The sequence below is a fragment of the Mixophyes fleayi genome, chromosome 6 (genome assembly GCF_038048845.1).
Source record: "Mixophyes fleayi isolate aMixFle1 chromosome 6, aMixFle1.hap1, whole genome shotgun sequence".
Lineage (NCBI taxonomy): Eukaryota > Metazoa > Chordata > Amphibia > Anura > Limnodynastidae > Mixophyes > Mixophyes fleayi.
Window position 1 is genome coordinate 117,553,798 of NC_134407.1, and position 27,117 is coordinate 117,580,914.

At 42.8% G+C, this 27,117-nt stretch overlaps 1 protein-coding gene across 1 annotated transcript in view; it reads left to right on the plus strand.

The window, feature by feature from the left end:
• The window catches only part of MTG1 (mitochondrial ribosome associated GTPase 1), a 56,337-nt gene extending 43,832 nt beyond the window's left edge, over positions 1-12,505 (plus strand). The window contains exon 11 of the mRNA XM_075217181.1: positions 11,383-12,505. Within this exon, the coding sequence (XP_075073282.1) occupies positions 11,383-11,480 (98 nt within the window). The 3' untranslated portion in view covers positions 11,481-12,505. The remainder of the gene's footprint in view (positions 1-11,382) is intronic.
• Positions 12,506-27,117: the final 14,612 nt, after the last annotated feature.

Here is a 27,117-nt window from a genome sequence, read left to right on the forward strand (position 1 = left end):
AGTTTCACGAGGAAGGCCTTTACGGGCAAATACATCAAAGTGTTAGGAACCCCTCTAGCCGGTACAGCACAACCCGGAATCTACTCTGCCAGTCAGGTGTTCACTGGAGCCCCTAGTGGTGGGGACAGACTGGGCCGCAGACTGACAGAGGGTCGTGAAGTGCGTAACGTCTGGGGAGAGAGAACCCAGGAAAGCGGGGCGAAGTCCAGGCAAGGGTCGAGGGCCGGCAGCAGATAACGAATCCAATAGACAAGCGAAGGTCAAGGGTCACGAGCAAACAGGAAGGTCGGTAAACACGGCAGAGGTCGGGGTCACAAGAAACACAGGCAAGGTCCAAATCCAGGCAAGGGGTCATACACGGGCAATCCAACAGAATATTCAAAGGGCAGGAGCAAGGAGCAGAGCAGGTCAGCAGACTGAAAACAGAAGCTATAACCAGCAGTGAGGCTGCAGACCTCACTGCCTTAAATACATAGTTGGACCAATCAGAGCCTAGCTCTGCAATTATACCCAGGGCCCGGCTAAGTAATAAATTAAAGCTTAATACCCTCCAGGCTATTAAGACCCTCTGCGCACGTGCCCGGCTGTCCCCTGTTGCCGGGACGCGGCGCTACACTGAGAAGCGTCCGACCGTTGCCTTGTCAACGGTCGGGACCCCCAGCGGAAATGACGTCCCGGTCTTCAAGGTGGGCACCAGAAGCGAGCCGCAGCGGCTGTGAGTACCGCCGTCCCTCGTGACAGTACCCTTCCTTGAGGAGGGGTTAAGGAACCACGACACCCAGGTTTCTTAGGGAATTTCTTGAAGAATTCTTTAAGATGTTTAGTGGCATGGAGCTGTCTTCGCGGAACCCAAGACCGCTCTTCCAAACTTCGATTCTTCCATTGAACTAGGAAGTGCACCTGCCCCTGCACTCTTAGATTCGAGAATCTTATGAATGATGTATTTGTTCGTGTTCCGTACAGGAGAACTCAAAGACTGGAACTGATTCGGGTATAACACAGGCTTAAGCAGAGAGCAATGGAATGTGTTGGGGATCCTCAAGGAACCAGGGATTTTCAATCTGAAGGCTACTGAATTAATCTTCTTGATAATTAGGATAATGAGGAAAGGACCGATTAATTTAGGCCCCAGTTTTTTGCAAGGCTGTCCGAGCCTAATATTGCGGGTAGACAGCCACACTTTCTGGCCCACTTTGAGGGAGCAGGTGGTACGGTGGCGGTCCGAAAAAATTTTTGCAAAAAATGAGGCTTGTCTCAATGATGACTGCACTTTTTTCCAGATGACTTTGAGATCCCTGGCGGTGGAGTGAATCTCCGGAATACCAGCGGACTTGAGCGAGTACAAGGAATTAGGAGGTTTTGGTAGACGAGTGACATGAATTATTCTAAGCAAATTCTGCCTAGGGTAACAAGGAGGACCAGTTATCATGAAATTCCGAAGTGTAACATCGTAAGAATTGTTCTAAGGACTGGTTAACCCTTTCAGTTTGCCCATTTGACTGAGGGTGGTATGCAGACGAGAGGCTAATCTTGATCCCAAGAAGAGGTTCAAAAAGATTTCCAGAATTGTGCTACGAATTGTGAACCACAATCGGAAACGATGTCAGTAGGGAGTCCATGGAGCCGGAATATATGCTGGATGAACAGAATGGCCAGATCTCGAGCACCAGGGAGCCTGGGTAGTGGTATGAAGTGTGACATCTTGCTGAAGCGGTCAACTACCACCCAGATGGTGTTGTGTCCTGCAGAGAGTGGCAGGTCGACTATAAAGTCCATAAACAAGTGTGTCCAGGGTTTTGCAGGAATGGGCAATGGAAGCAACTGGCCTACAGGACGACTCCTGGGGACCTTACTCCTGGCACAACCCTTACAAGAGAGGACATAACTCTTGACATCAGCAGACGAAGATGGCCACCAGACAGTATGGGAGAGGATCTCCAAAGTCTTCTGTATTCCAGTATGTTCAGCAATCTTACTATCATGTGCTTCTGCAAGCACCGCCTTCCTTAAATGAACTGGAACGAATAAATATCCCTCCGGAGTATTGTCAGGAGCTAATTTCTGAAACCTTTGCAACGTGCTGCTCAGGTCTTGGGTTAGCCCAGCATGGATCATGGAAGAGGGAACGATAGGCTCAGGACTAGTAACTGGAACATGGTGTGCCAAGAAGCTTCTGGACAGAGCATCTGCTCTGACATTTTTAGAACCTGGACGGTAGGTGATCACAAAGTTAAAACGGGTGAAGAATAATGACCAACGGGCCTGTCTGGGGTTCAGGCATTTGGCCGACTGTATGTATTGTAAATTCTTGTGATCAGTTATAACAGAGATCAGATGTGTAGCGCCTTCTAGCCAATGTCGCCACTACTCAAAGGCCCATTTGATTGCCAATAGTTCCCGGTTACCCACATCATAGTTGGCTTCTGCTGAGGAGAACTGACGGGAAAAGTAGGCACATGGGTGTAGGCGGCGAGTATGGGGATCCTTTTGAGATAAGATGGCACCAGCACCGACGTCGGGGGCATCAACTTCAAGAACAAACGGTACTTCAGGATCTGGGTGTCTAAGGACCTGAGCGGATACAAACGCTTTCTTTAGGGTCTCAAATGTGGTTACTGCCTGGGGAGACCAGTTAGTTGGATCCATTCCTTTGCGAGTCAGGGTGACAATAGGAGCCACAATATTAGCAAAGCCGCAAATGAATCTCCTATAATAATTGGCAAAGCCCAGGAACCTCTGTACCGCCTTTAGATTATTCGGTTAGACCTTGGTTGGATCCATGGAGAATCCCTCAGAAGAGATCACATAACTCAGGAAAGATACCTTCTGCACCTCAAACTCACATTTTTCTAATTTAGCGTAGAGGTGGTGTTCTCGCAATTTCTTTAGAACTTGTCTAACATGACTCCAATGTACAGACAATGATCTAGAATATATTAGGATATTGTCCAAATAGATGACCACGAAATGATCAAGGAACTCCCGTAGCACCTCATAAATCAGATCTTGGAGCACCGCAGGCGCGTCACGAAGACCAAACGGCATGACTAGATACTCGTAGTGGCCAGAATGCATATTGAATGCCGTCTTCCATTCATCTCCTTCTCTGATACGGATGAGGTTATATGCACCACGAAGATCGATTTTGGTGAAGACTGTAGCACCTCTTAATTGATCGAATAATACGGAGATGAGAGGAAGGGGATAGGTGTTCTTGACTGTGATAAGATTTAATCCTCTGTAGTCAATACAGGGTCTTAGTCCTCCGTCTTTTTTGGATACAAAAAGCATCCAGCACACACTGGAGATTTAGATGGCCTGATAAAGCCTTTCTCCAAATTCTCATCAATATATTCCTGTATGGATTTGGTCTCTGGACCAGAGAGAGAGTACAAGTGTCCCTTGGGCAATTTGGAACCAGGAACAAGCTCGATAGCACAGTCAAAGTCTCGATGAGGTGGTAAAGTGTCAGCAGCCTTTTTGGAGAACACATCCCAGTACTCATGATATTGTGAGGGAAGTTGGTCCAGAGTAGACTGAATCACACGCAGAGGCAGAGTCAAGCAAGACTGTGTCCACTGGACAATTTCTCCTTTCGCCCAATCCACGACAGGGTTATGACGGGAAAGCCACGGATGGCCCAGGATCAGCGCGACTGACGGACAGTCGATAAGGAAGAGGGTTATGGCCTCAGAATGGAGAGCTCCTATGTTCAGTTGTAGTGATGAAGTCTCCCAAACAATTTTACCTCCAGGCAAAGGACTGCCATCTAGGCCATAAACTGTAACTGCAGAATGAAGCTTCACCATAGGAATCCCAGCAGAATGGGCAAACCCGATGTCAAGGAAGTTTTCTGCAGCTCCACTATCAATGAAGGCCGACAGGGCCACAGAACTGGCACCAAAAGTGACTTGTGCGGGGTTCAGGACAGCATTCTTTTGGGAAACAATTTGGAAGCCTAAGTGGACCTTTCCTTAGACATGCTCCTTTTTCAGGTTTGTATGGACAAGAGCAGGAGAAGTGGCCTTTATTACCACAATAAAGACATAGCCCTTGTGACCGTCTCTTGTCTCTTTCCTCAGGAGGGAGGCAAAACGCCCCTGAATGCGTAGGCTTCTTAACATCCGTGGAAGCTGGAATAAATGCAGACGAAAAAGATGACTCTGTCCCTGTCCTCCTCTCCTTGATTCTCCTGTCAATTTTAATAGCGAGCTGCATAAGTCTCTCCAACGAGGAGGGGGAAGGATACTGCACAAGTGAATCCTTTATCTCCTCTGACAGTCCTAGGCGAAACTGGCAGCGTGATGCTGGGTCATTCCATTCTCTGTCAGGCGACCATCTGCGGGATTCAGCGCAGTATTCTTCTGCCGGACGCCGGCCTTGCTTTAAGGCCCGTAGATTAGCCTCAGCAGAGGCAACTCGATCTGGATAATCGTAGAGGAGACCTAATGCGTTGAAAAAAGCTTCCAATGATTGCATGATAGGACTCGACTGCGGTAGGGTGAAAGCCCAGGACTGGGGATCACCCTGCAGGAGGGAGATGACAATTCCAACTCTCTGCTGTTCTGAACCAGAAGACCGAGGTTTCAGCCGAAAATAGTGTTTGCAGCTTTCTTTAAAATTCCGGAACAGGGCTCTATTTCCGGAGAACCGGTCAGGCAAATTTAACTTTGGTTCATCAACAGAACCGGAAATGGGCAGTGTAGTCCGGGAGTCGTCCTCTTGAGAGGACAACCGCTGGGACAATCCCCGGACCATTTGGTACAGGGTCTCAACATGACCCGCTAGGGCTTGGAAAGGAGACGATTTGGTTCCGCTTTCTTCCATCCCAACTTCGTCTCCAGAACGTCTGTTTGGGCCGGTTATAATGTTAGGAACCCCTCTAGCCGGTACAGCACAACCTGGAATCTACTCTGCCAGTCAGGTGTTCACTGGAGCCCCTAGTGGTGAGGACAGACTGGGCCGCAGACTGACCAAGGGTCGTGAAGTGCGTACCGTCTGGGGAGAACCCAGGAAAGTGGGGCGAAGTCCAGGCAAGGGTCGAGGGCTGGCAGCAGACAAAGAATCCAATAGACAAGCGAAGGTCAAGGGTCACGAGCAAACAGGAAGGTCGGTAAACACGCCAGAGGTCGGGGTCACAAGAAACACAGGCAGGGTCCAAATCCAGGCAAGGGGTCATACACGGGCAATCCAACAGAATATTCAAAGGGCAGGAGCAATGAGCAGAGCAGGTCAGCAGACTGGAAACAGAAACTATAACCGGCAGTGAGGCTGCAGACCTCACTGCCTTAAATATATAGTTGGACCAATCAGAGCCTAGCTCTGCAATTATATCCAGGGCCCGGCTAAGTATTAAATTAAAGCTTAATACCCTCCAGGCTATTAAGACCCTCTGCGCACGCGCCCGACTGTCCCCTGTTGCCGGGACGCGGCACTACACTGAGAAGCGTCCGACCAAGGCAGCGGTCGGGACCCCGGCGGAAATGACGTCCCGGTCGTCAAGGTAATGGCCGGGACATCAGAGGGCACCATAAGCGAGCGGTGGCGGCTGTGCCTACCGCCGCGGCTCGTGACACAAAGTAAAGAGACTTCTGTAATGGTGGATTCCAGCGGGGATGAATTAATATTGTGTGAGGATGATCTACACACTAATGAGGGTGAGGGTGATGACCATGTATATTGCAGGTGATGGGACCTAGCTGAGAGAAGGGAGCTAGCTGATGCTAGAATGCTTATTAATATTTTGGGTAGAATGGCATGTTGGCAATTTTGTGTTTTTCCACAGTAAATTTTCCCTTTATTAAAGAGGTGATTCTTATTCTTTACCAATGTAAAAGATTATTTTCGGATTTCATTTTCCCATACTTAAATCCATTATGCTCTTTTGCATAGACTTTAGTACACGTAGAAGGACTATTATCATCGTGACCGGTGCCAGCAGCTGGTTGCCATCTCGATGCCAATGAGCTATGCCACTGGAGACTGACAGGAACACTACCATCTGTCCTGTTTCTGTATCAGCTATGGCACAGTACAATGTCACTGGAGACTGTCAAGAACACAGCCACCCCTCCTCTTTCTGTTTTAGCTATGACGCTGACCAACTGCACTAGAGACTGCCAGGAACGCTGCTACTCCTTCTGTGTCTCTCTGTGAAATGGCGCCGGATCTCCGTGGAGGGTGGAACTTATGGAATCCAATACTCGCAAGATCTGACAACGCAACGATAATGTTTCGCCTCCTTTTCAGTTCCAATGGCACATGAAGTTGGCTCGGTACTTGGATCGGCGATGTTCGGGTGGGCTCGGTTTTCTGAAAAGCATCTCTAGTTAAAGCTACAACACTAATCCCTCCAATGTGTTTAGGTAACAGGTCCACTTTTCACCTAGCAACTAAAAGTGCATTTTCAAATTTGACATACAGATGTATCCTCCTAAACTATACTTTCAAGCATGTGTCATAGCTGTATATAGAACAAGCAGTCAGTGTGTATTAAATTTTCCTTATTGGCCAGCTGAGAAATGGTGTTTAGTTTATCTATTGGATACACCTCCAATCTGATTGGAGGTGTATCAAGTTGGCACATTGATGTTCATCTTCTGCTATTAACATCTTTACAGTTCGTCCGGACCCTCTAAAAGATCTTTTTGTCTGCGATCATTTATGCATAAGTCTGGTAGGAGTATTTTGGACTAAATAGTATTTTAAGAGATGATTGAATACATTTTTTTATATTTACTGCTGGGTATTGGCATGAGATAAATATTGTTTTCCCAAAATATGAAAGCATTAATATTCTAACTCTTCTGAAGATACCTTTTTGAGGCTTCCATCCAAGAATATATCTTGTAAGTGAGATACCTAAGGGGACTCTTCTATTTGAAAAGAACTATTATATGTTGAAGATATCTCAATACTAACACATATGAATGTATCATTAACAGAATATTTTGAAAGATACCTTTTGAGGTTTTTATTCAACAATATTTCCTGTAAGTGAAACACCTAAGGGGGCTCCTCTATCAGAAAACGATTTCATTTTACGCTGAAGATGCTTCAACATTAACACACATTTGAAACTACATTTATAAATGAAAAACATATTTCTGTTGTAAAATCAGAAGTATTTTATAGCTTTTTTTTTGAGGAATGAACAGCTTATGAATCTTTACTGCACATTTGAATTGATTGTATGACAGTATCACGCTATGTATATATATTTTTTTTATTATTTGTTTTATTTTTTACTAGCAGAATACCCGGCGTTGCCCGGGATTTAAAGAATGTTTATTTACAAAAATCAATCTAAATATTAAACATACATGTAAATATCATGTTAAAATTGGACCAGTAGAAGGTGAAAAGTGAAAATGTCAAACTGTATTCGAACTGTATATGATGGAACGAACCGATAAACAATTACTTCAAAACAGCTTGATAAACTATATTTCTCGTTTCTTCATTTGGGGCAAATACATACAAATTTCTTGGTGATCCAACTCTTGAGCACACAACGTAAAACTGTCCATAAGAAAAGCAAGGTGATTCCAAGTTGACTCCAGCTACATGTAAAGATTGTCCTTGGGCCTTATTGATAGACATGGCAAAAGCTAAACGAACTGGAAATTGTAGACGCTTAAACTGAAATGGCATATCAGATGGAATGAGAGGTATGCGTGGAATGAAAGCATTGTCACCTTTTGCACAGCCTGTCAAAATAGTTGCTTCAATGACATGAAAATTGAGCTTTTGGACTACTAATCTTGTACCGTTACAAAGTCTTGGAGGATTTAAATTTCTGAGAAGCATATTGTGTGATCCAATCTTCAGTACCAGGTTATGCGGTGGCATTCCGGGAGGTTCTAAAGAGTTTAAAAATTCAGTAGGATAGTGCAAAGCCTCATTTTGTTCAACAACGGTATCTATTGATTTGTAAAATATGGCTTCTCCAGGCAACTCTTCTTGAATCTTTAAGTTGATGTTGTTTACACAATTATTTTAGTTACTTGATGAAGCGGCATTAAACCATTTCCAATATTTAACAAATGATCAGCAAACTGACCGTCTATTGTGTTGCAATGCAGAGAAACTCTCATATTTGTGGTTAGTCGCAAAGTGCGAACATGCTTCCAAAGATGTGATGATTTAAGGCATGCATTAATTTCATCCGCCATTGTTCCTTTTGGAATGACCGGCAATGTTTGTCGAAAATCTCTAGCCAACACAACAGTGACTCCACCCATTAGTAAATCATTGCCTCTTAAAAATTGAAGTGTTTGATTGAGGGCCTGTAAAGCATTTTTGTGTGACATGGTGCATTCATCCCATACAATGACCTGACATTCCTGCAGAATCTGAGCTTTTTCTGTTCGTTTAGTGATATTGCAGACGGGAGTTTCACTTCGGGCCAGATTAAGCGGTAACTTGAAAGCTGAATGTGCTGTTCTTCCACCAGGGAGCAAAGCTGCAGCAATTCCAGAAGAGGCCACAGCAATAGCTATCTTGGAATGTACTCGAATTTTAGCAAGTAACAACTTGATGAGAAACGTCTTACCTGTTCTTCCGGGTGCATCCAGAAAAAATATATTTCCCCTTTTTTTGGAACTTCTTCCAAGACATTGTTCCAGACATTCCAGAGTTATGGTCGTTTTCGATGATTTTTAGGTGTTACCCCCCTCGCCACCCCCACCATTAGGAGTGCTAGGGGTGTCTTGCCCCCACAATATTTGTTGTCAGACTGTAAGTCATATGTGTACCAGGTTTGGTGTAAATTGTTCCAGACATTCCAGAGTTATGGTCGTTTTCGATGATTTTTAGGTGTTACCCCCCTCGCCACCCCCACCCCGTAATGAATTTCAATTTTAAATTTTTTTAGTTGCCTCCGTCATGTTTTAATACACTCGTATGCAAAATTTCATGATCTTCGCTTGAAAAATGTGGATTTGTATAGAAAGACAGACCGAAGGACAGAAGGACAAATTTTCTCTTTTATATATTAGATTTTCATGAGTGAATATTCTATTTTTCAATGTTGGAGGAAAGGCCACAACTGAATATAAGCATCAATATCTAGCTATATTCAATATGCAGCTAGTTATATCTAGCTGTAGTAAATAGTGATGCGCTGGTGGATATTTCAAACACTTTATTTTATATATAGGCATTAGGGTTAGTCAATCAATAGAAAAGTCCAGTAACCGACAAAGGTCAATTAACAGAAGAAGCAGAATCTGTAACAAGACAGGCACCAGGTGGCTGGCATGGTACACTATAACAGACAGTGACCTCTTGCTCCTGCTGTTGTAAAAATGTACAGGAGGCAGCTGAAGTCAAGCCTCTGAGCACCATGAGAGGAGGAAGTGCGGTCCTGTGATCGCATTGCGTCCAAGATGCAAGATCTGATTGACTGCCAACCTCTGAGTGAAGGCAGACAGAACAGCAGAAGTTTGTCCTCCGTTCCTTTTAATTATTGCATGTTTGTAGGTATAATGCTTGGAGATATGGAAGGAGGCTGTCTCGACCAATGGCTTCAGAGATTGCTTTTTTAATTAGAATTACATCAGCTCCTATTCTCTGCATCTTCTTGGAGGTCTTTTAATTCCCCTATATCCTTTTCTTGAGCATTGAGGCGCTTGTTGCAGCATCAGTCCTATCCTTCAATTCAGAAAGCTTTTGTGCTTATTTGAATAATGTGTATCCTAAGTTTCTGAGTAATGATCTAATCTCCTCCAGGAAAGGCTGCTTGAGGTCTTGATGGAGATGTTTCAGCTTGTCTTTAGACGCCCCCATGGATGAATCTGATGGCCGTAGCTTACCCTATCACCAAGCTCTGAGAAAGTACAGTTGTTTCACTTCCCAGAATTTCAACGGAAATGGGTGGTGTATGGAATATTAGGCACAACAGAATACATGCATGAATTATTACTTTTATGCAGGATTTGGAAACTTTCATTTAAAATACAAGTGCTTGAATCCAACACAAACATTCATAAAATTAACTTAAATCTATTCCACAAAAAGGCGCATAACACAATACTGATGCACACATTGTAATGCATGAAATATGATATTACGGCTAGAAAGAAGTAGAAGGGGCACATGGAAACCTGTACCTTCATGCTGTTAACTTGAACTCAGAATTGACAAATGCTGTCTTTAACTCTCAGCGGAATCTTATCTCACCCGTGAGCTGAGTTTGTTTATCTCATGGAAAATAAAATGTCTCCAAAATGGCCAAAAATTTGTTGTTGTTTTTTATTTTGTTTTATTATTGCAATTGAACAAATGTGTGTATTGTTTTTCGAAACCCTACCAAAAAATACTTTGTGGCTATTGCTTTTTCATCATTCCACCTTTCCATCAGCGAAAAGCAGGATTTTACACGTAGGTTTTCGGAATAAAATCTACACTTGAAATGATAATGCATTTTTTGTTGGTTTGCAGTGAAATGCAAAAATTGTACAGGAATAACCTGAGTAGAAAACCTAAGGGTACCCCTGAGTTTATTGAAGCCAGGATGAGGGGGATATCTGATCTTTATAACCCACCATCTCTGAACTTCTTATTGCTTTCTGTAGTGTAGGGTATTAGTATTTATTGTCTGGTGATCACCAAACAATAAGGGGAAACATCATTTGAAACTGAGGCCTTTTAGTGCACTGCCCCATCCCCTGCCCTTCAGATGTCATTGCGTCAGTGCAAGATGACACCCCCCCCCCCTTTTCCCATAAGTCCTTAGTGGCAGGAAATACAAGTGGGTGATGGAAAGTATAATTTTAGCTTCTTTTCAACTGATGTGAGCTAAGGACAAGTAGTACGAGACGTGTATGTACAGGATGAGTCCCACTTGTTCTTAGCACTGAAAGTGTTAAATAATAAACATGATTTATTGCCACTTGCTACATTAAAGAAGAACCATTATTAAATTAATAATATGATAAACAAGCTTCCACCAGTGCCAGTCTTTTTAGAATTATTTATTTTGACAAAAACCCAATTATTATTTTGATGTATTATATATTCTATTAGTAGGGTTTTTATTTTACATTATTTAAAGCATAGTTTTCTTTAAATGCACAGAATAGTCCAATGGCAGGTTCATTTCACTTCCACAGTCCAAGATATAAGGAATCCTGTTTAATACACATCACACTTCAGAACTTTGCGTTTTTTACAGAAATCTTCATTGAGGTTCGAGGAAAAATAAGTAGTAGTAACGGTAAAAATGCGCAGCCGCAATGTTCTGAGGAACATTGCAGCTAGTTGAATTCCCCCCATGACTGTGTACACAGTGTTAATGAAACATTTTAGTCCAATTTAAAAAATTGTAATTTGCCTTTTTAACATGCATCATCCTTGGTTTTACATTTGTGTCTTTTAAAGGGAATGTGAATATCACCGTGCCAAACTACACTGCCGCTGCTTATGACTTCATCCGTACTTTCCGCAAAGGACATCTTGGTAGAGTAACTTTGGACTGATGCTGTGCAAGAGGACTAAAGGAAATCAAAAATCTATGTTTGTGGCAATGAGTACATGGTGAAGATGAAGTACCATTGGATAATGTGAATATTAAACTTGGTGTTGGTTCTTTGCTTTTAGCAATAGTAACACCACTTAAATAAAAAGTAGTTTCATTAATAAGCTCTAAAAGGAAACAACACCAGACAACTTCATCTTGATTTGCCTACATGGAATGTAGTTTTTTTTCTCCTGGCAGTACATGATCTGGGCTATTGGTAATGTACATGATGATCATTTCATGATATCTATCTATATAAACATTTTTTTCTTCTTAAAGAAAAAAAAAAGTAATTTTCTCCTCCTCATGGTGTATTCAGTATACTGGAAAATAAGGTAGTCCTTTTCCACACTTGCATCTTGCATATTCAAACAGAAAGAAAAATGCCCATAGGCATTTATCAGTTTTTGTTTTAGCATTCCACTCAAGTGAATTGAGGACGGCTGTAATGTATCTGAAGCATCAAAGCACTTCTTATAAAGTCCAACAAAAAAAGTCAATGTGGATGTACTCTTAAAAAGCAAGTGAGAAAGGAGGCTGCAGCACACGCGTTCAAGTGCTTTGGGTGTGAATATGTAATACAGAAGAGTATGGGATCTTTTACCCATAATTCTTATGACTGGGATTTGTGGATAGGGGTTTTTCATGCAGTTTGTAGCACTATGGCCAAGATAAGCAAATTTACATGTAAAAATTAACCCCTGTATTTTTCTTACACTGCCCTTGGTGTTTGCTGGATTAAAGGGTTTAGCAGTGTTACACAGTGACCGTATGAAGATTCCTTTGTGATTGTCTGTGTGCCATTATTGCTGAGTAACAGCAGTTTAATCTGCTACTGGAAAAAGGCCCACTTCATTCTCCCACTATAATAGTGGGTAAATTCACACATCTTATTTCAATGTAAAGCATTTTATTTTAATAATATCAATCTACAGTTTTACAATAATACACCAGAATCCAACAACAGAAATGGTTAAAAATGAAGGGATGTGGTCGGAGACCAGATATGTCCTTAACCTCCTCACTTTATCTAAAGTTGTAATCGCTAGGGCATGGATGGCATGTGAGGGACCAGACTTTGGTGCCTGGTTGGTTTTGGTAAATGCTGTTGTGGGGGATGAAAGATTCACATATCGGTCCCTGGGTACCACACCAAAATATTACAAAGAATAGTCACAATGGGTGAAGTTGAGGTATGTGATTTGCTCTTTGGCAGCTGACATGGATCCTCTCTAAAATAAGGATTATACCATTTTTGTTATGTGGCAGTGCTTCACTCGATATTGTTCTCAAATGAGAAATACTTTTATCTACTTTATAGATATTCTCTCCTGAAAGGGTCTAGCCCCCAGTACTTAAATGCCTAAAGGTAAGAAGGAGTTTGGAGACCTACCTGACATATTATAAACTTATGTACCTTGGTGAAGTCATATACATTGATATTAAATAATACCTATTGCATGTCATCAAAATTCTTAACTGTTTGCTATACTAGATTATAATTGAAGTTTTGATTTACAATTGTTACGCGAATTGTACTCTCATGTGGAACTACGTAATCTATTTTGTACTTTAATTTCCTTAATTGTTCTTTTCTTTTTTGTCTGTTTTTCTGTTTTGTTTTGTGTTATAAAAATCAATAAAAACATTTTGATTTAAAATAAAAAATGAAGGGATGTGTTGCATAGTATCACAGCCTAGTTTACTAGTCTCTGCTCTCTTTTTAACTATACTACTAAAAGCAAGGGAACAAAACATAAGGAAAGCATGAGGTAAATGGGGGTCAGAATTCTTCCACCATTCATTAATTTAAAGCCATACTTACTATAACCAACACTAGCCTATTTATAAAACACGGACAATTGATAGCAGAACAATAGGAGATTGACAATGAACCACAATTGCTAGACTATGGTTCTAACATAGGAGTACCGCCATCTGAGGTTCAAGTGATTCTACCTGTAGATAGAAGATTTTGCAGAATTGTAGAGTTCTGTGTAACTCTTTTCTTGTTTTCCCATGAAGGCTATTAAGCAGATGTGGCTGTCAACATTATGAGCAAACCATTTCCCTGGGTAATTTGCTTTTAGCATCACATGGTCAGCTTTCACATTATCACATCTGTTTTGGCAAACTGAAGTACATATGTGTCCACAAGGGAAATTTTAAGCAATTCTGATTACACTTAAGTGAATTAATGGAATCCGTTAAGGCACATGTTTAGTAAATAAACAGATACAAAAGTGGAAGCTGCTCAAATCAATTTATAGGCCATAACAGGTGCTGAAAGGGTGGGGTTATCCTGCAAGGAACATACACACAACATTTTTTCCCCCAGCACACTGCTATAGCCAGCAACAGATCTGCCATTTCTACTGTAGATAAAAATGCAAAAGTCTTTGTTGCACACATTTGCAAATGTATGTTTAAGCCATCCTGCCACGCCAAGGCGCTTTTGCATATAGGATGGTCCTACTCTAAACAATGAGAGTCCCTATATTTGGGCCATACATATGTGTTTTTAAATTGAGAGCTAACTTACCAAAGAGGTACCCCAGAAGCCTCCAAATAGCAATCCAATGTCAGCACTCCCCCTCAGCTACTGACACCAACATGCCTCTCAGACAAATACAAAAGTGGAAGCTGCTCAAATCAATTTATAGGCCATAACAGGTGCTGAAAGGGTGGGGTTATCCTGCAAGGAACATACACACAACATTTTTTCCCCCAGCACACTGCTATAGCCAGCAACAGATCTGCCATTTCTACTGTAGATAAAAATGCAAAAGTCTTTGTTGCACACATTTGCAAATGTATGTTTAAGCCATCCTGCCACGCCAAGGCGCTTTTGCATATAGGATGGTCCTACTCTAAACAATGAGAGTCCCTATATTTGGGCCATACATATGTGTTTTTAAATTGAGAGCTAACTTACCAAAGAGGTACCCCAGAAGCCTCCAAATAGCAATCCAATGTCAGCACTCCCCCTCAGCTACTGACACCAACATGCCTCTCAGACAAATACAAAAGTGGAAGCTGCTCAAATCAATTTATAGGCCATAACAGGTGCTGAAAGGGTGGGGTTATCCTGCAAGGAACATACACACAACATTTTTTCCCCCAGCACACTGCTATAGCCAGCAACAGATCTGCCATTTCTACTGTAGATAAAAATGCAAAAGTCTTTGTTGCACACATTTGCAAATGTATGTTTAAGCCATCCTGCCACGCCAAGGCGCTTTTGCATATAGGATGGTCCTACTCTAAACAATGAGAGTCCCTATATTTGGGCCATACATATGTGTTTTTAAATTGAGAGCTAACTTACCAAAGAGGTACCCCAGAAGCCTCCAAATAGCAATCCAATGTCAGCACTCCCCCTCAGCTACTGACACCAACATGCCTCTCAGACAAATACAAAAGTGGAAGCTGCTCAAATCAATTTATAGGCCATAACAGGTGCTGAAAGGGTGGGGTTATCCTGCAAGGAACATACACACAACATTTTTTCCTCAGCACACTGCTATAGCCAGCAACAGATCTGCCATTTCTACTGTAGATAAAAATGCAAAAGTCTTTGTTGCACACATTTGCAAATGTATGTTTAAGCCATCCTGCCACGCCAAGGCGCTTTTGCATATAGGATGGTCCTACTCTAAACAATGAGAGTCCCTATATTTGGGCCATACATATGTGTTTTTAAATTGAGAGCTAACTTACCAAAGAGGTACCCCAGAAGCCTCCAAATAGCAATCCAATGTCAGCACTCCCCCTCAGCTACTGACACCAACATGCCTCTCAGACAAATACAAAAGTGGAAGCTGCTCAAATCAATTTATAGGCCATAACAGGTGCTGAAAGGGTGGGGTTATCCTGCAAGGAACATACACACAACATTTTTTCCCCCAGCACACTGCTATAGCCAGCAACAGATCTGCCATTTCTACTGTAGATAAAAATGCAAAAGTCTTTGTTGCACACATTTGCAAATGTATGTTTAAGCCATCCTGCCACGCCAAGGCGCTTTTGCATATAGGATGGTCCTACTCTAAACAATGAGAGTCCCTATATTTGGGCCATACATATGTGTTTTTAAATTGAGAGCTAACTTACCAAAGAGGTACCCCAGAAGCCTCCAAATAGCAATCCAATGTCAGCACTCCCCCTCAGCTACTGACACCAACATGCCTCTCAGACAAATACAAAAGTGGAAGCTGCTCAAATCAATTTATAGGCCATAACAGGTGCTGAAAGGGTGGGGTTATCCTGCAAGGAACATACACACAACATTTTTTCCCCCAGCACACTGCTATAGCCAGCAACAGATCTGCCATTTCTACTGTAGATAAAAATGCAAAAGTCTTTGTTGCACACATTTGCAAATGTATGTTTAAGCCATCCTGCCACGCCAAGGCGCTTTTGCATATAGGATGGTCCTACTCTAAACAATGAGAGTCCCTATATTTGGGCCATACATATGTGTTTTTAAATTGAGAGCTAACTTACCAAAGAGGTACCCCAGAAGCCTCCAAATAGCAATCCAATGTCAGCACTCCCCCTCAGCTACTGACACCAACATGCCTCTCAGACAAATACAAAAGTGGAAGCTGCTCAAATCAATTTATAGGCCATAACAGGTGCTGAAAGGGTGGGGTTATCCTGCAAGGAACATACACACAACATTTTTTCCCCCAGCACACTGCTATAGCCAGCAACAGATCTGCCATTTCTACTGTAGATAAAAATGCAAAAGTCTTTGTTGCACACATTTGCAAATGTATGTTTAAGCCATCCTGCCACGCCAAGGCGCTTTTGCATATAGGATGGTCCTACTCTAAACAATGAGAGTCCCTATATTTGGGCCATACATATGTGTTTTTAAATTGAGAGCTAACTTACCAAAGAGGTACCCCAGAAGCCTCCAAATAGCAATCCAATGTCAGCACTCCCCCTCAGCTACTGACACCAACATGCCTCTCAGACAAATACAAAAGTGGAAGCTGCTCAAATCAATTTATAGGCCATAACAGGTGCTGAAAGGGTGGGGTTATCCTGCAAGGAACATACACACAACATTTTTTCCCCCAGCACACTGCTATAGCCAGCAACAGATCTGCCATTTCTACTGTAGATAAAAATGCAAAAGTCTTTGTTGCACACATTTGCAAATGTATGTTTAAGCCATCCTGCCACGCCAAGGCGCTTTTGCATATAGGATGGTCCTACTCTAAACAATGAGAGTCCCTATATTTGGGCCATACATATGTGTTTTTAAATTGAGAGCTAACTTACCAAAGAGGTACCCCAGAAGCCTCCAAATAGCAATCCAATGTCAGCACTCCCCCTCAGCTACTGACACCAACATGCCTCTCAGACAAATACAAAAGTGGAAGCTGCTCAAATCAATTTATAGGCCATAACAGGTGCTGAAAGGGTGGGGTTATCCTGCAAGGAACATACACACAACATTTTTTCCCCCAGCACACTGCTATAGCCAGCAACAGATCTGCCATTTCTACTGTAGATAAAAATGCAAAAGTCTTTGTTGCACACATTTGCAAATGTATGTTTAAGCCATCCTGCCACGCCAAGGCGCTTTTGCATATAGGATGGTCCTACTCTAAACAATGAGAGTCCCTATATTTGGGCCATACATATGTGTTTTTAAATTGAGAGCTAACTTACCAAAGAGGTACCCCAGAAGCCTCCAAATAGCAATAAACAGGTTGCAATCTCTTACAGCAATAGTAACAATACATAAAATGGATGCAAATATAATAAAATAATAATTTCACTCAGCATTTCCAAAAGCAGAATAATAAATAGCTGCGTAATTCCAGAAAAAAATGCAGGTTAAAATCTTTATTGGTTGGTTTCTGCAGTATCATCTAGCAGGTTGGATAATATACAAATTAAAATCATGTGGAGAAATATGTTATTTATTTTAGCTAGTCCAGGTGCCAGACAAAACTACCTAATGGACGGCAGGAACCAGATGCCTGTTGTATGGCAATCCATGGCTTAATCTATTGCTACGTTAACTAATCTCGGTGTGTGTTCCAGGGAGGTGACTTAGTCCAATGTATCCCACCTGAAAGGAAGGAAGCAGGACTCATTTTCTCCATTACAGAAGAATACTATCCAGATCTTAACAGATTCTGCCTCTGTGACCTAGTCTGAAGATCTATTATGGGGTTGCCAAATGTCTCTTCTTCACTGAAGAAACTGGTTCAAGTTCCCACAGTGCAGAGTCCATGTAAACATCGACATGCTGCCCAATTTTGCTTCAGGGAGGATTCAGATTTCTCTCAAGAGAGTGAACTAGAATGGTTGGAGCCATTGTCTGCCTCATGCAATCTAACGACACATTTAACAATGCTTTAAAAACACTTCATGGTATGAGACACTTATACTGGAAGATCTCCCAAGCTTGATAGAAGTAGAGTAATACAAAAAGACAACAAAAAACACCTATTGGATTCCCTGCAATCAGACTTTCGCTCTCAACATTCCACAGAGACTGCACTGACCAAGGTTGTCCATGATCTGAACACAGCTAAAGCTGATTATTCTGTTCTAATTCTCCTGGATCTTTCTGCTGCATTCAACACTGCTGACCAATCTCTCCTCATACAGACGCTACAATCCCTAGGTCTTCAAGACACTTCCTATCCTGGTTCTCATCCTACCTATCTAATCGCTCTTTCAGTGTTAAATTCTCTGGAACAACCTCCACTCTGCTTCGTTTATCAGTTGGAGTACAAGGCTCAGTCCCAGATCCTCTGCTATTCTCAATCTACACCACTTTTCTAGGAAAACTAATAAGATCCTTTTAGATTTCAGTATCCTTTTTATGTGGATGATACACAATTTATCTATCCTCTATTGATCTCTCACCATCTGTGTTGTCTCCCGTTTACTGACTATCTTTCTGCCATTTCATCTTGGAGGTCCTCTCGCCAACTCAAACTCAATCTTTCAAGAACAGAATTAATAATATTCCCACCCAACAATACAAGTGTCACGGTAACTGGAATACAGACCCCTGACCTGCAAAGACCAATACTCACTAGAGGCGCGGAGTCTAACGAAGCGGCTGGCATTCACCAGGAACCGCCACGCAGGTCGCGGTCCTCTGGTAGTGGGGCAGGTTCCACAGAGTTCAGTGAGTTTAGAGAATGGTGGATCCAGGAATGACCGCAGGAATAGCGGAACAGCGTGGAGCTGAGATGGTCTGCGGGTAGCAGGGATGACCGCTGGGATAGCGGAAGCTGTATGGAGCCTGAAGTAGCTGCAGATTGCAGAATGACCGCTGGGATAGCGGGAAGCTGTATGAAGCCTGGAGTGACTGCGGATTGCAGGATGACCGCTGGGATAGCGGAAAGCTGCATGGAGCCTGGAGCAGCTGCGGATTGCAGGATGACCGATGGGATAGCAGGAAGCTGTATGAAGCCTGGAGTGACTGCAGATTGCAGGATGACCGCTGGGATAGTGGGAAGCTGTATGAAGCCTGGAGTGACTGCGGATTGCAGGATGACTCAGACTGGAGGAGACATTCACTAGGAAAATCCCAACTGAACCTAAGAACAGGCTCAGAGGAGAGGAAGAGGCAGGTTTAAATACTGGAGGGAGATTTTCCACCCAATAGGAGGCTGAGAAATCCTTTAAAACAGAAATTGGGTCTGCGCATGCACAGACCCGTCCAAGATGGCGGCCGCCAGCGGTACTCGGTCGGAGCGCCGGAGGAGTAAGTGAGCCTGACATTTCTATTTCTGTTGACATTATGACCTTAAATCCCACCCCACAAGCTCGCTGCCTAGGTGTAATCCTTGACTCGCAACTATCCTTTGTTCCCCACATCAACTCTATATTTGCATCCTGCTGCATATATCTAAAAAACATTTCCAGAATACGTACATATTGTTAGGCTGCTGGTGGCAAGATAACGAACCAGCAGAATAGACTGGCGGAGGTCTTCGCCTATAGCAGCCGCCTTTCCCGTAGAGCTAGACGCGCTCACAGGTACCCGGATGCCCCCAGGACTTAACTCCAAGTAGTGTAGGTTAGTTATACTAAAGCGCAGCTGCAGACCAGGAGACAGTAGAGATGGTAAAGAATGGTCAGACGAAAGCCAAGGTCAGGGGGTAGTCAGGAAACACGCCAAAAGGTCGGGGTCACGGGCAAAACAACACAATCCAGAGTACAAGCCAATGGTCAGGGTCACAGGCAAGAAAGCAAAGTCCAAGATACAGGCAAGGGTCATACATGGTAATCAATCCACTGGCTTTTACTTCACACAATACAGGAGCAGGTTAGCTGGCAGAGAAACTGAATGCTATAACCGGCAGGGAGGCTCAGCCCTCCCTGCCTTAAATACCAATGGCAGCCAATCAGAGCCTAGTTCTGCCAGTGTCACAGCTCAGTATACTAATTAATTACTTAGCCCTGCAAGCTGGAACCTATTTGCGTGCGCGCCCGGCTTTCTACATTGCCGGGACACGGCGCTGCACAAGCAGCGTCCGACCGTTGCGGCAACGGTCGGGTCCTGCCCGGAAGTGACGTCAAGGTGATGGCCGGGACACTGGGGAGCGCTGGGAACGAGTCGTGGCGACTGTGAGTACCGCGGCGGCTTGTAACACATATCTCACACAAGACACTGCAAAAACTTTAATTCACGCATCGACTATTGTAATTCCCTCCTTACTGGTCTTCCCAAAATCAGACTCGAGCCCCTTCAATCTGTTTTGCACGCAGCTGCTAGATTGATTTTCCTTGCAAATCGTTTTTACATCTGCTGAGTCACTCTGTCAGACTCTACGTTGGTTGCCTGTTTTTCAACTAATCCAATATAAAATTCTTCTACTAGCATGCAAGGCCATCAACAAAATTGCACCGACAGACATCTCACTTGTCTCAAAATATCTCCCAACTTGACACTACCGTTCTGCACAAGATCTGCGTCTCTCTTCCACTCTCATCACTTCCTCCCATTCTCGCTTGCAGGACTTTTTTCGGGCTGCACCCACTTTATAGAATTCACTCCCTCGCACATCAAGACATTCCTCTAATCTTCCTCTAATCTTCAAACCTTCAAGCATTCTCTGAGAAACCCACTTCTTCAGACAAGTTTATAATATTAATCTGCCACCCTCTTAACCTCCCTATTACCAGTCTCTACACAGCTAACACAAGACAACAACCCTCTGACCAACATAGTTGTGTGACTGAGCATACAGCTCACTAAATACTTTGTAACCTTTGCATTCTTGCTGGACAAATATCCAATATGATGTTGCACTTACCCTTGTGTATCAAACCATTGTCCCATAGATTGTGTGAAGATACCGGGTATATCTGGCCCAGTGCTACCCAGTACCTTCTAGGATTCGTATGGTCACTCAGGCAAAATGCAGTTATAAAAATACAACAGTATATTTATTGTCATACAAATCACACTAGACTATTATGTACACACAGTAAATAAATGCCAGGCAGATTTACCACATCATCCGTCCCTTACCCCAATAATTTAAGGAGATATTAAATCTGCTGTCCAGACTTCACGACCCATGGATCCCTCTCAGCTGCATATATAGACTCTCGTTAGAAAACGACAATTCAAAACAAAGTCTTGCAGTCTTCATGAATGAAATCCCAGAATGAACACCCTTCCCCCCTGGAGTTGTTCCTTATATATCACAGGTCTAATTTCCACAGTCTTTCCCCTCTCTGGGCAAACCCCTGTGTCTATTCTACTTAACCATTGGTCAGTGCTGGACTGGGGGGGGGGAGGGGGGTTGGACAGGGGAGTGAAGATGAGCTGTCCTTCCAGAGAACCTCCCCTGTTAGATAGCCTCTCTCTGGACTTGCCTGGTGAGAACAATGGACACTAATTAGTTTTTCTACTCCAGCACTTGGCAACCTGATCCCTACCCACAATCCCCCTGGCTTCGGCTTAAGGACAATGAATAGCAACCTTACTTCAAATTATCAATATACAATAAACAATATACATATGTACACTGAACTACAATGTCCCCTTAGCCACATGTTATTGGACAATGCAGTTGTAGCCTGGTGAGCTGGGGAACAAACAGCATGGGCTATAAAAAGTACTATAATCCACATTATGTGAGAAATGGGACATGCTCCCAGGGTTATCAAACTCATTTCGTCACATATACCTCCCCTACTTTTTTAGCCCTTGTTCCCCAGTGGCTCCCTTGCTCCAAGTAAACCTTTCTCCCCCAAGTCCAAAACCTCTGGCCTACTGTGGTTTCTCCTGGGTCTGATGGCAAGGTAGACAGCAGTACACAGTTCCTTAATCTCCCACCAGGGTCCCATGGCTGCAGGCATATCTTCCCACCCAGCTGGAGTTGGGATTTATGCTGCCATGTGTCATAAGATGAGACAACAATAAAACTGGGCCACTCCTGTGCACACATCCGTGGTAGGAGAGTTGTAGTCCAACATCCCTTGTGTGCCTTATCCACCCTTAATTGCCCAACTGCAAATAGTCCCTTGGCCTGTCCTCTGTTTCTGGAGACCATGCTCCCCTCCCCCACATATTCGAGTGATAACTGCCAAGTGGCAGGCAAACTTTCTTGCTCCTTGTCCGTTTGTTTCTGGCAAAGATCCAATCCCTCCTCCCCCAAACACTCAAGGGACAACTGCCCAGTGGCAGGCAAGCGTGGGGGCTCCATTAATTCTTTGCTTATGGGGAATCCTCTGTTCCCCCTCCCAAACCACATGTGGGTGCCCCTGTAAGTATGTTGGTGTGCATCTGCCCTCCCCTGCTACCACATCCAACTGTTGCACTAATTCCCTCGCCTCTGGCGCATCGGGGTAGTTGAATCCTCATTGGACACAGACTTGTCCTCCTGGCAGCAAAAATAAACTGGATGGTCCAATGCAGGCCTCTGGTTTTGAGTCCTGGATTCCCAGATTTGGAGCTGGAGTGCGATGCTTCAAAGCTTGTTGGGCTGGTGAATCTTGCTGTGCTGGAGCCCTCTCAGACAACCACTCCGTTAACATCTCCTCATCTGCCAATTCTGCATAGGGACAGGCATAAGTGTAGTTTTCCCAGGGCCCCATGATAGTGGCCTCTGACATGACAATTATTCTATCCTCTCCCATTAATTCTGTCATACAGTCTGTAATCATGATTTCTGCTGAGACCATATGTTGAGCGAGTTTATGATTATCTTCTGCCACAATTGGGTACAGCTGTACATCACTTGCCCCAGAGAGCACACATGCGGTATCCTGCGTTACTTCATTAAACATTATTTTCAGGCACAATAGGGATGGATAACTGGTCTTTTCTGTAATTCTGTTCTAACTCAGACACAGTCTCAGGTTCCAATAACACTGGCAAATTATCAGAAGATGTTATTACATGGTACTTACTTGGTAGCTCTTTTCCATCCAAGTCACCAAATGGGAGAATTTCTCCTAATCCTTTCTGAGTAGTCAGAGGTACAACATCCTCACCAAGCAGTTCTTCTCCAGTCTCCCCCAAGATAGTAGCTTGGGCAACTGTATTTAATCCACTGGGATGGACCTCCCCCTGATTAACAGACTGAGCAGCCATCTTTTTAGAGTGTGACAAAAGATATTCCAATTGGCATTTTTCAGTATTCACTCGATAACACTGATCCTGCCACATTTCAGTGTCCTTAAATCCTTGCCGCCATACCTCATCCTCTGCTTCTTCAAAACTCTGTTGCAGACATTGCATTTGTTCCCAGAGAGGTATGTGGGGACCTAAAGTGAGCATCCATTTTCTATAAACACTAAAGGCATTGATGGGATTCTCCTGATCTTTTAACAAACGTTTCAGGATATCCATGTGTGTGCAGTACAGTTAAGGTACACCCCGGATCTGGCATTCGACTATCAGCTCCTCCATACTCATTGTCTCTAGTGGATCTGTAGAATCTGCTAATGGGACAGATTCTATTAATACATTTGCAGGTGATTCATCAGGCATGTCCCTGTGCTGTAATAGTCCATTTACGTCTTGTTTGTACTGCTGATTATTGTTGTATCTGGATTCTCCCTTGGCCAGATTCTGCATAGTACAAATAACTTCATGTGTAAAATTATCCCATGCTGGTTCATACCGAAAATTACAGGCACTTGCCTCCTCTTTCAACATTAGGAACACATCCAACAAGTTCTCCAATTTCTCCTGTAGACTGGCTCCTTCCCACATAATAATCTTTGAGCACTCCTCATCCCAATAATCCAAAATGTGCTGCATTGTGGTGGGGTGGTGCAACACATCCATATCCCCATCCTGCAGACACTCCCACAGTCCTTCATCCCAGTACACCTTTCTCCTGGGTGTACTAGACTGCTTCATCCCTTCCTTTGGGAACTTTTTCAACACTGGGCTGTGATCTGCTCTCTTGTTCCTAGAGCTCACACCCATTTTACTTCCAGGGATCACCTCACTGTGATTTCCTCTCTTTGAGACACGGTTCCATCTTCCGCTCTCCTCTGGCGGGGTGCGCTTCCCCTTATCAAATCGGCACTTAGGCGGCATCTTCCCTCGCCTAAAGCCCACAACGCTTTTCGTGACACTTTCTACCTTAAAGCCTTTAGGATTAAGTTCAGGATAATGTGGTAACTGGTTTCTAGTGCTAACTGCTTTGCAGAGCGCTGGAATGTATCACGATACAGTTCCCCTGCAGCTCTACCCAGAGAAGACCTGGGACTGAGTGACCCCACTGCTTGCCACCAAAAATGTGAAGATACCGGGTATATCTGGCCCAGTGCTACCCAGTACCTTCTAGGATTCGTATGGTCACTCAGGCAAAATGCAGTTATAAAAATACAACAGTATATTTATTGTCATACAAATCACACTAGACTATTATGTACACACAGTAAATAAATGCTAGGCAGATTTACCACATCATCCGTCCCTTACCCCAATAATTTAAGGAGATAAAGTCACCTGCTGTCCAGACTTCACGACCCATGGATCCCTCTCAGCTGCATATATAGACTCTCGTTAGAAAACGACAATTCAAAACAAAGTCTTGCAGTCTTCATGAATGAAATCCCAGAATGAACACCCTTCCCCCCTGGAGTTGTTCCTTATATATCACAGGTCTAATTTCCCCAGTCTTTCCCCTCCCTGGGCAAACCCCTGTGTCTATTCTACTTAACCATTGGTCAGTGCTGGACTAGGGGGGGTTGGACAGGGGAGTGAAGATGAGCTGTCCTTCCAGAGAACCTCCCCTGTTAGATAGCCTCTCTCTGGACTTGCCTGGTGAGAACAATGGACACTAATTAGTTTTTCTACTCCAGCACTTGGCAACCTGATCCCTACCCACAATCCCCCTGGCTTTGGCTTAAGGACAATGAATAGCAACCTTACTTCAAATTATCAATATACAATAAACAATATACATATGTACACTGAACTACAATGTCCCCTTAGCCACATGTTATTGGACAATGCAGTTGTAGCCTGGTGAGCTGGGGAACAAACAGCATGGGCTATAAAAAGTACTATAATCCACATTATGTGAGAAATGGGACATGCTCACAGGGTTATCAAACTCATTTCGTCACAGATTGCACTGCAAATACATTACACTGTATAAGGTTACGGTGTTAACAAACTCTATCCACACCTTTAAAGTATTTTGGAAACTGCTCAATCTACAAAAATGTTTACTAATCTGTTATAACCTCTATATCTTTAACCTACTGATATTTTGATCGTAGACAGGGTATTGCTCATCCATTCGTTTTGGACATTATTAGTCAATGCTGTATACTGTACCCAGATACATCATCTACATCATCATCTATTTTTGCATTGATTTTTGTTTGATTTACGTTACTCCAGTAAAAAGGTTAAAAAAAAAAAATGGTGAACTTGTGGGTGATTCTGATTGGGAGGACCCAGCAGAGTTTGAAGTGAGCAGATCAGGGGACAAGGCATTGACAATCTTGTTATCGCTGGTCCCCAAGCCCTTCGTATGTTAGACCTGGAGGATTCTGCTGCCTCTGCTTTATTTAAAAAGGAAAAGAAGCAGGTAGTCTCTTTTTCATTTTTATCCTAGCTATCCCAGCTTGAGGCTTGGGGGTATATTTACTAAACTCGGGGTTTGAAAAAGTGGGGATGCTGACTGTATCAAACAATCAGATTCTAATTATCATTTATTTAGTACATTCTACAAAATGACAGCTAGAATAAGATAGGAAGATGCAGCTGCTAACTGTTAATAAAAATCAGCTTTCCCACTTCAAAGGCAGGTCAATATATTAATATTACTACTACGAAGATTCAAAATAGTTCTGTGATAGTCTACACAAAGTCAGGGCTTCCAAGCAGGTATCTCCTATGACTACAGAGGCATGGCATACTCTGTACTGGTGTATGTCCATATTTACATGTTATCATGTTTTGTGCAGTATGCTTAACTACACAAAAATCTTCTGTTTTAATCTCTTTATATAAATGAGAGAATATGTCACCTCAAATAACTGAACATTGCCAACAACACCTATATTAGGTGAGTGATAATTCTGTTTTCCTATGAAGTACAAACCAAAATGTGCTGTCATTTTTTATTTTAAATGGACAGTGTTACAGTTTTAAAGATAGATAAATAGTGGCTACAATAAGGCCTTGTTGTTGATGGTTCTCATATAGTATGAGTAGACAAGAAACTGATAGTACCTCTTATTAGCATAGACAGAGACAAAATCTGCTCTTCCATATCCAAACAGGCCAATGTATTACTAGGCATGAAAATAAATATGTAATACTCTGCACACTGGTAACCATATTTTAAAACTGATTACTATCACCATACATATAGCCAGTTCTCCCAATCAATGACAGGCTATGTATCCCTAAGCTTGAAAATAGCTATGTAATACACTGCTCAAAGGTAGAGGGAGCAAGTGGGCATACCTGTTATTTGTGATGTTTTTTTTCTGGGGGGAGTTGTTCGATATTTATTGAAAGAATCATGTCATTAAAGCTTGTTATGTAATCATACCTTCTCAAAAGCCCTTTCTGTAAAACATACAGGATATCGCTTTAGCTACTCATCATTCTGGTTTCTTTTTTTATTATGCAAGTATAACTAACACAACATTCAAAGCATCAATGCAATACCAATTACAGGTACACCAGGGGCTTTCACTTTTTACATTTCCATACCCTCTCTGCATCTTCAGCAGCTCCACCTATTTTGTCCCATTCATAGCTAAAATACATTTTACTCAAAACCATACCCACACAGTCTTTAACTTGGACATTTTTTTTTTTTAAAGATGCCCAAGAACAAGAATCCCCGTAATGTCGGTCAAAAGAAAAAGTCAAGTTATGTTTGTAAATCTATGTGGCGAAGTGCTTAAAATCAGCAAGGGTTAAGTTGTTTCTTCTGTGGGTATTATTTATTGTGACAGCTACATGACAGTTAACCTTCTGTATAACTGTGAATCGGAATCCTTGAACTCTAGCCAAGGTGGCCAAGTAGCACAAAAGTCATGCCATTTATCATTGGATGAAGAAATTATATCAAATATAATGAAAAACTGCTCACCTGCAAGCAAACTTCATA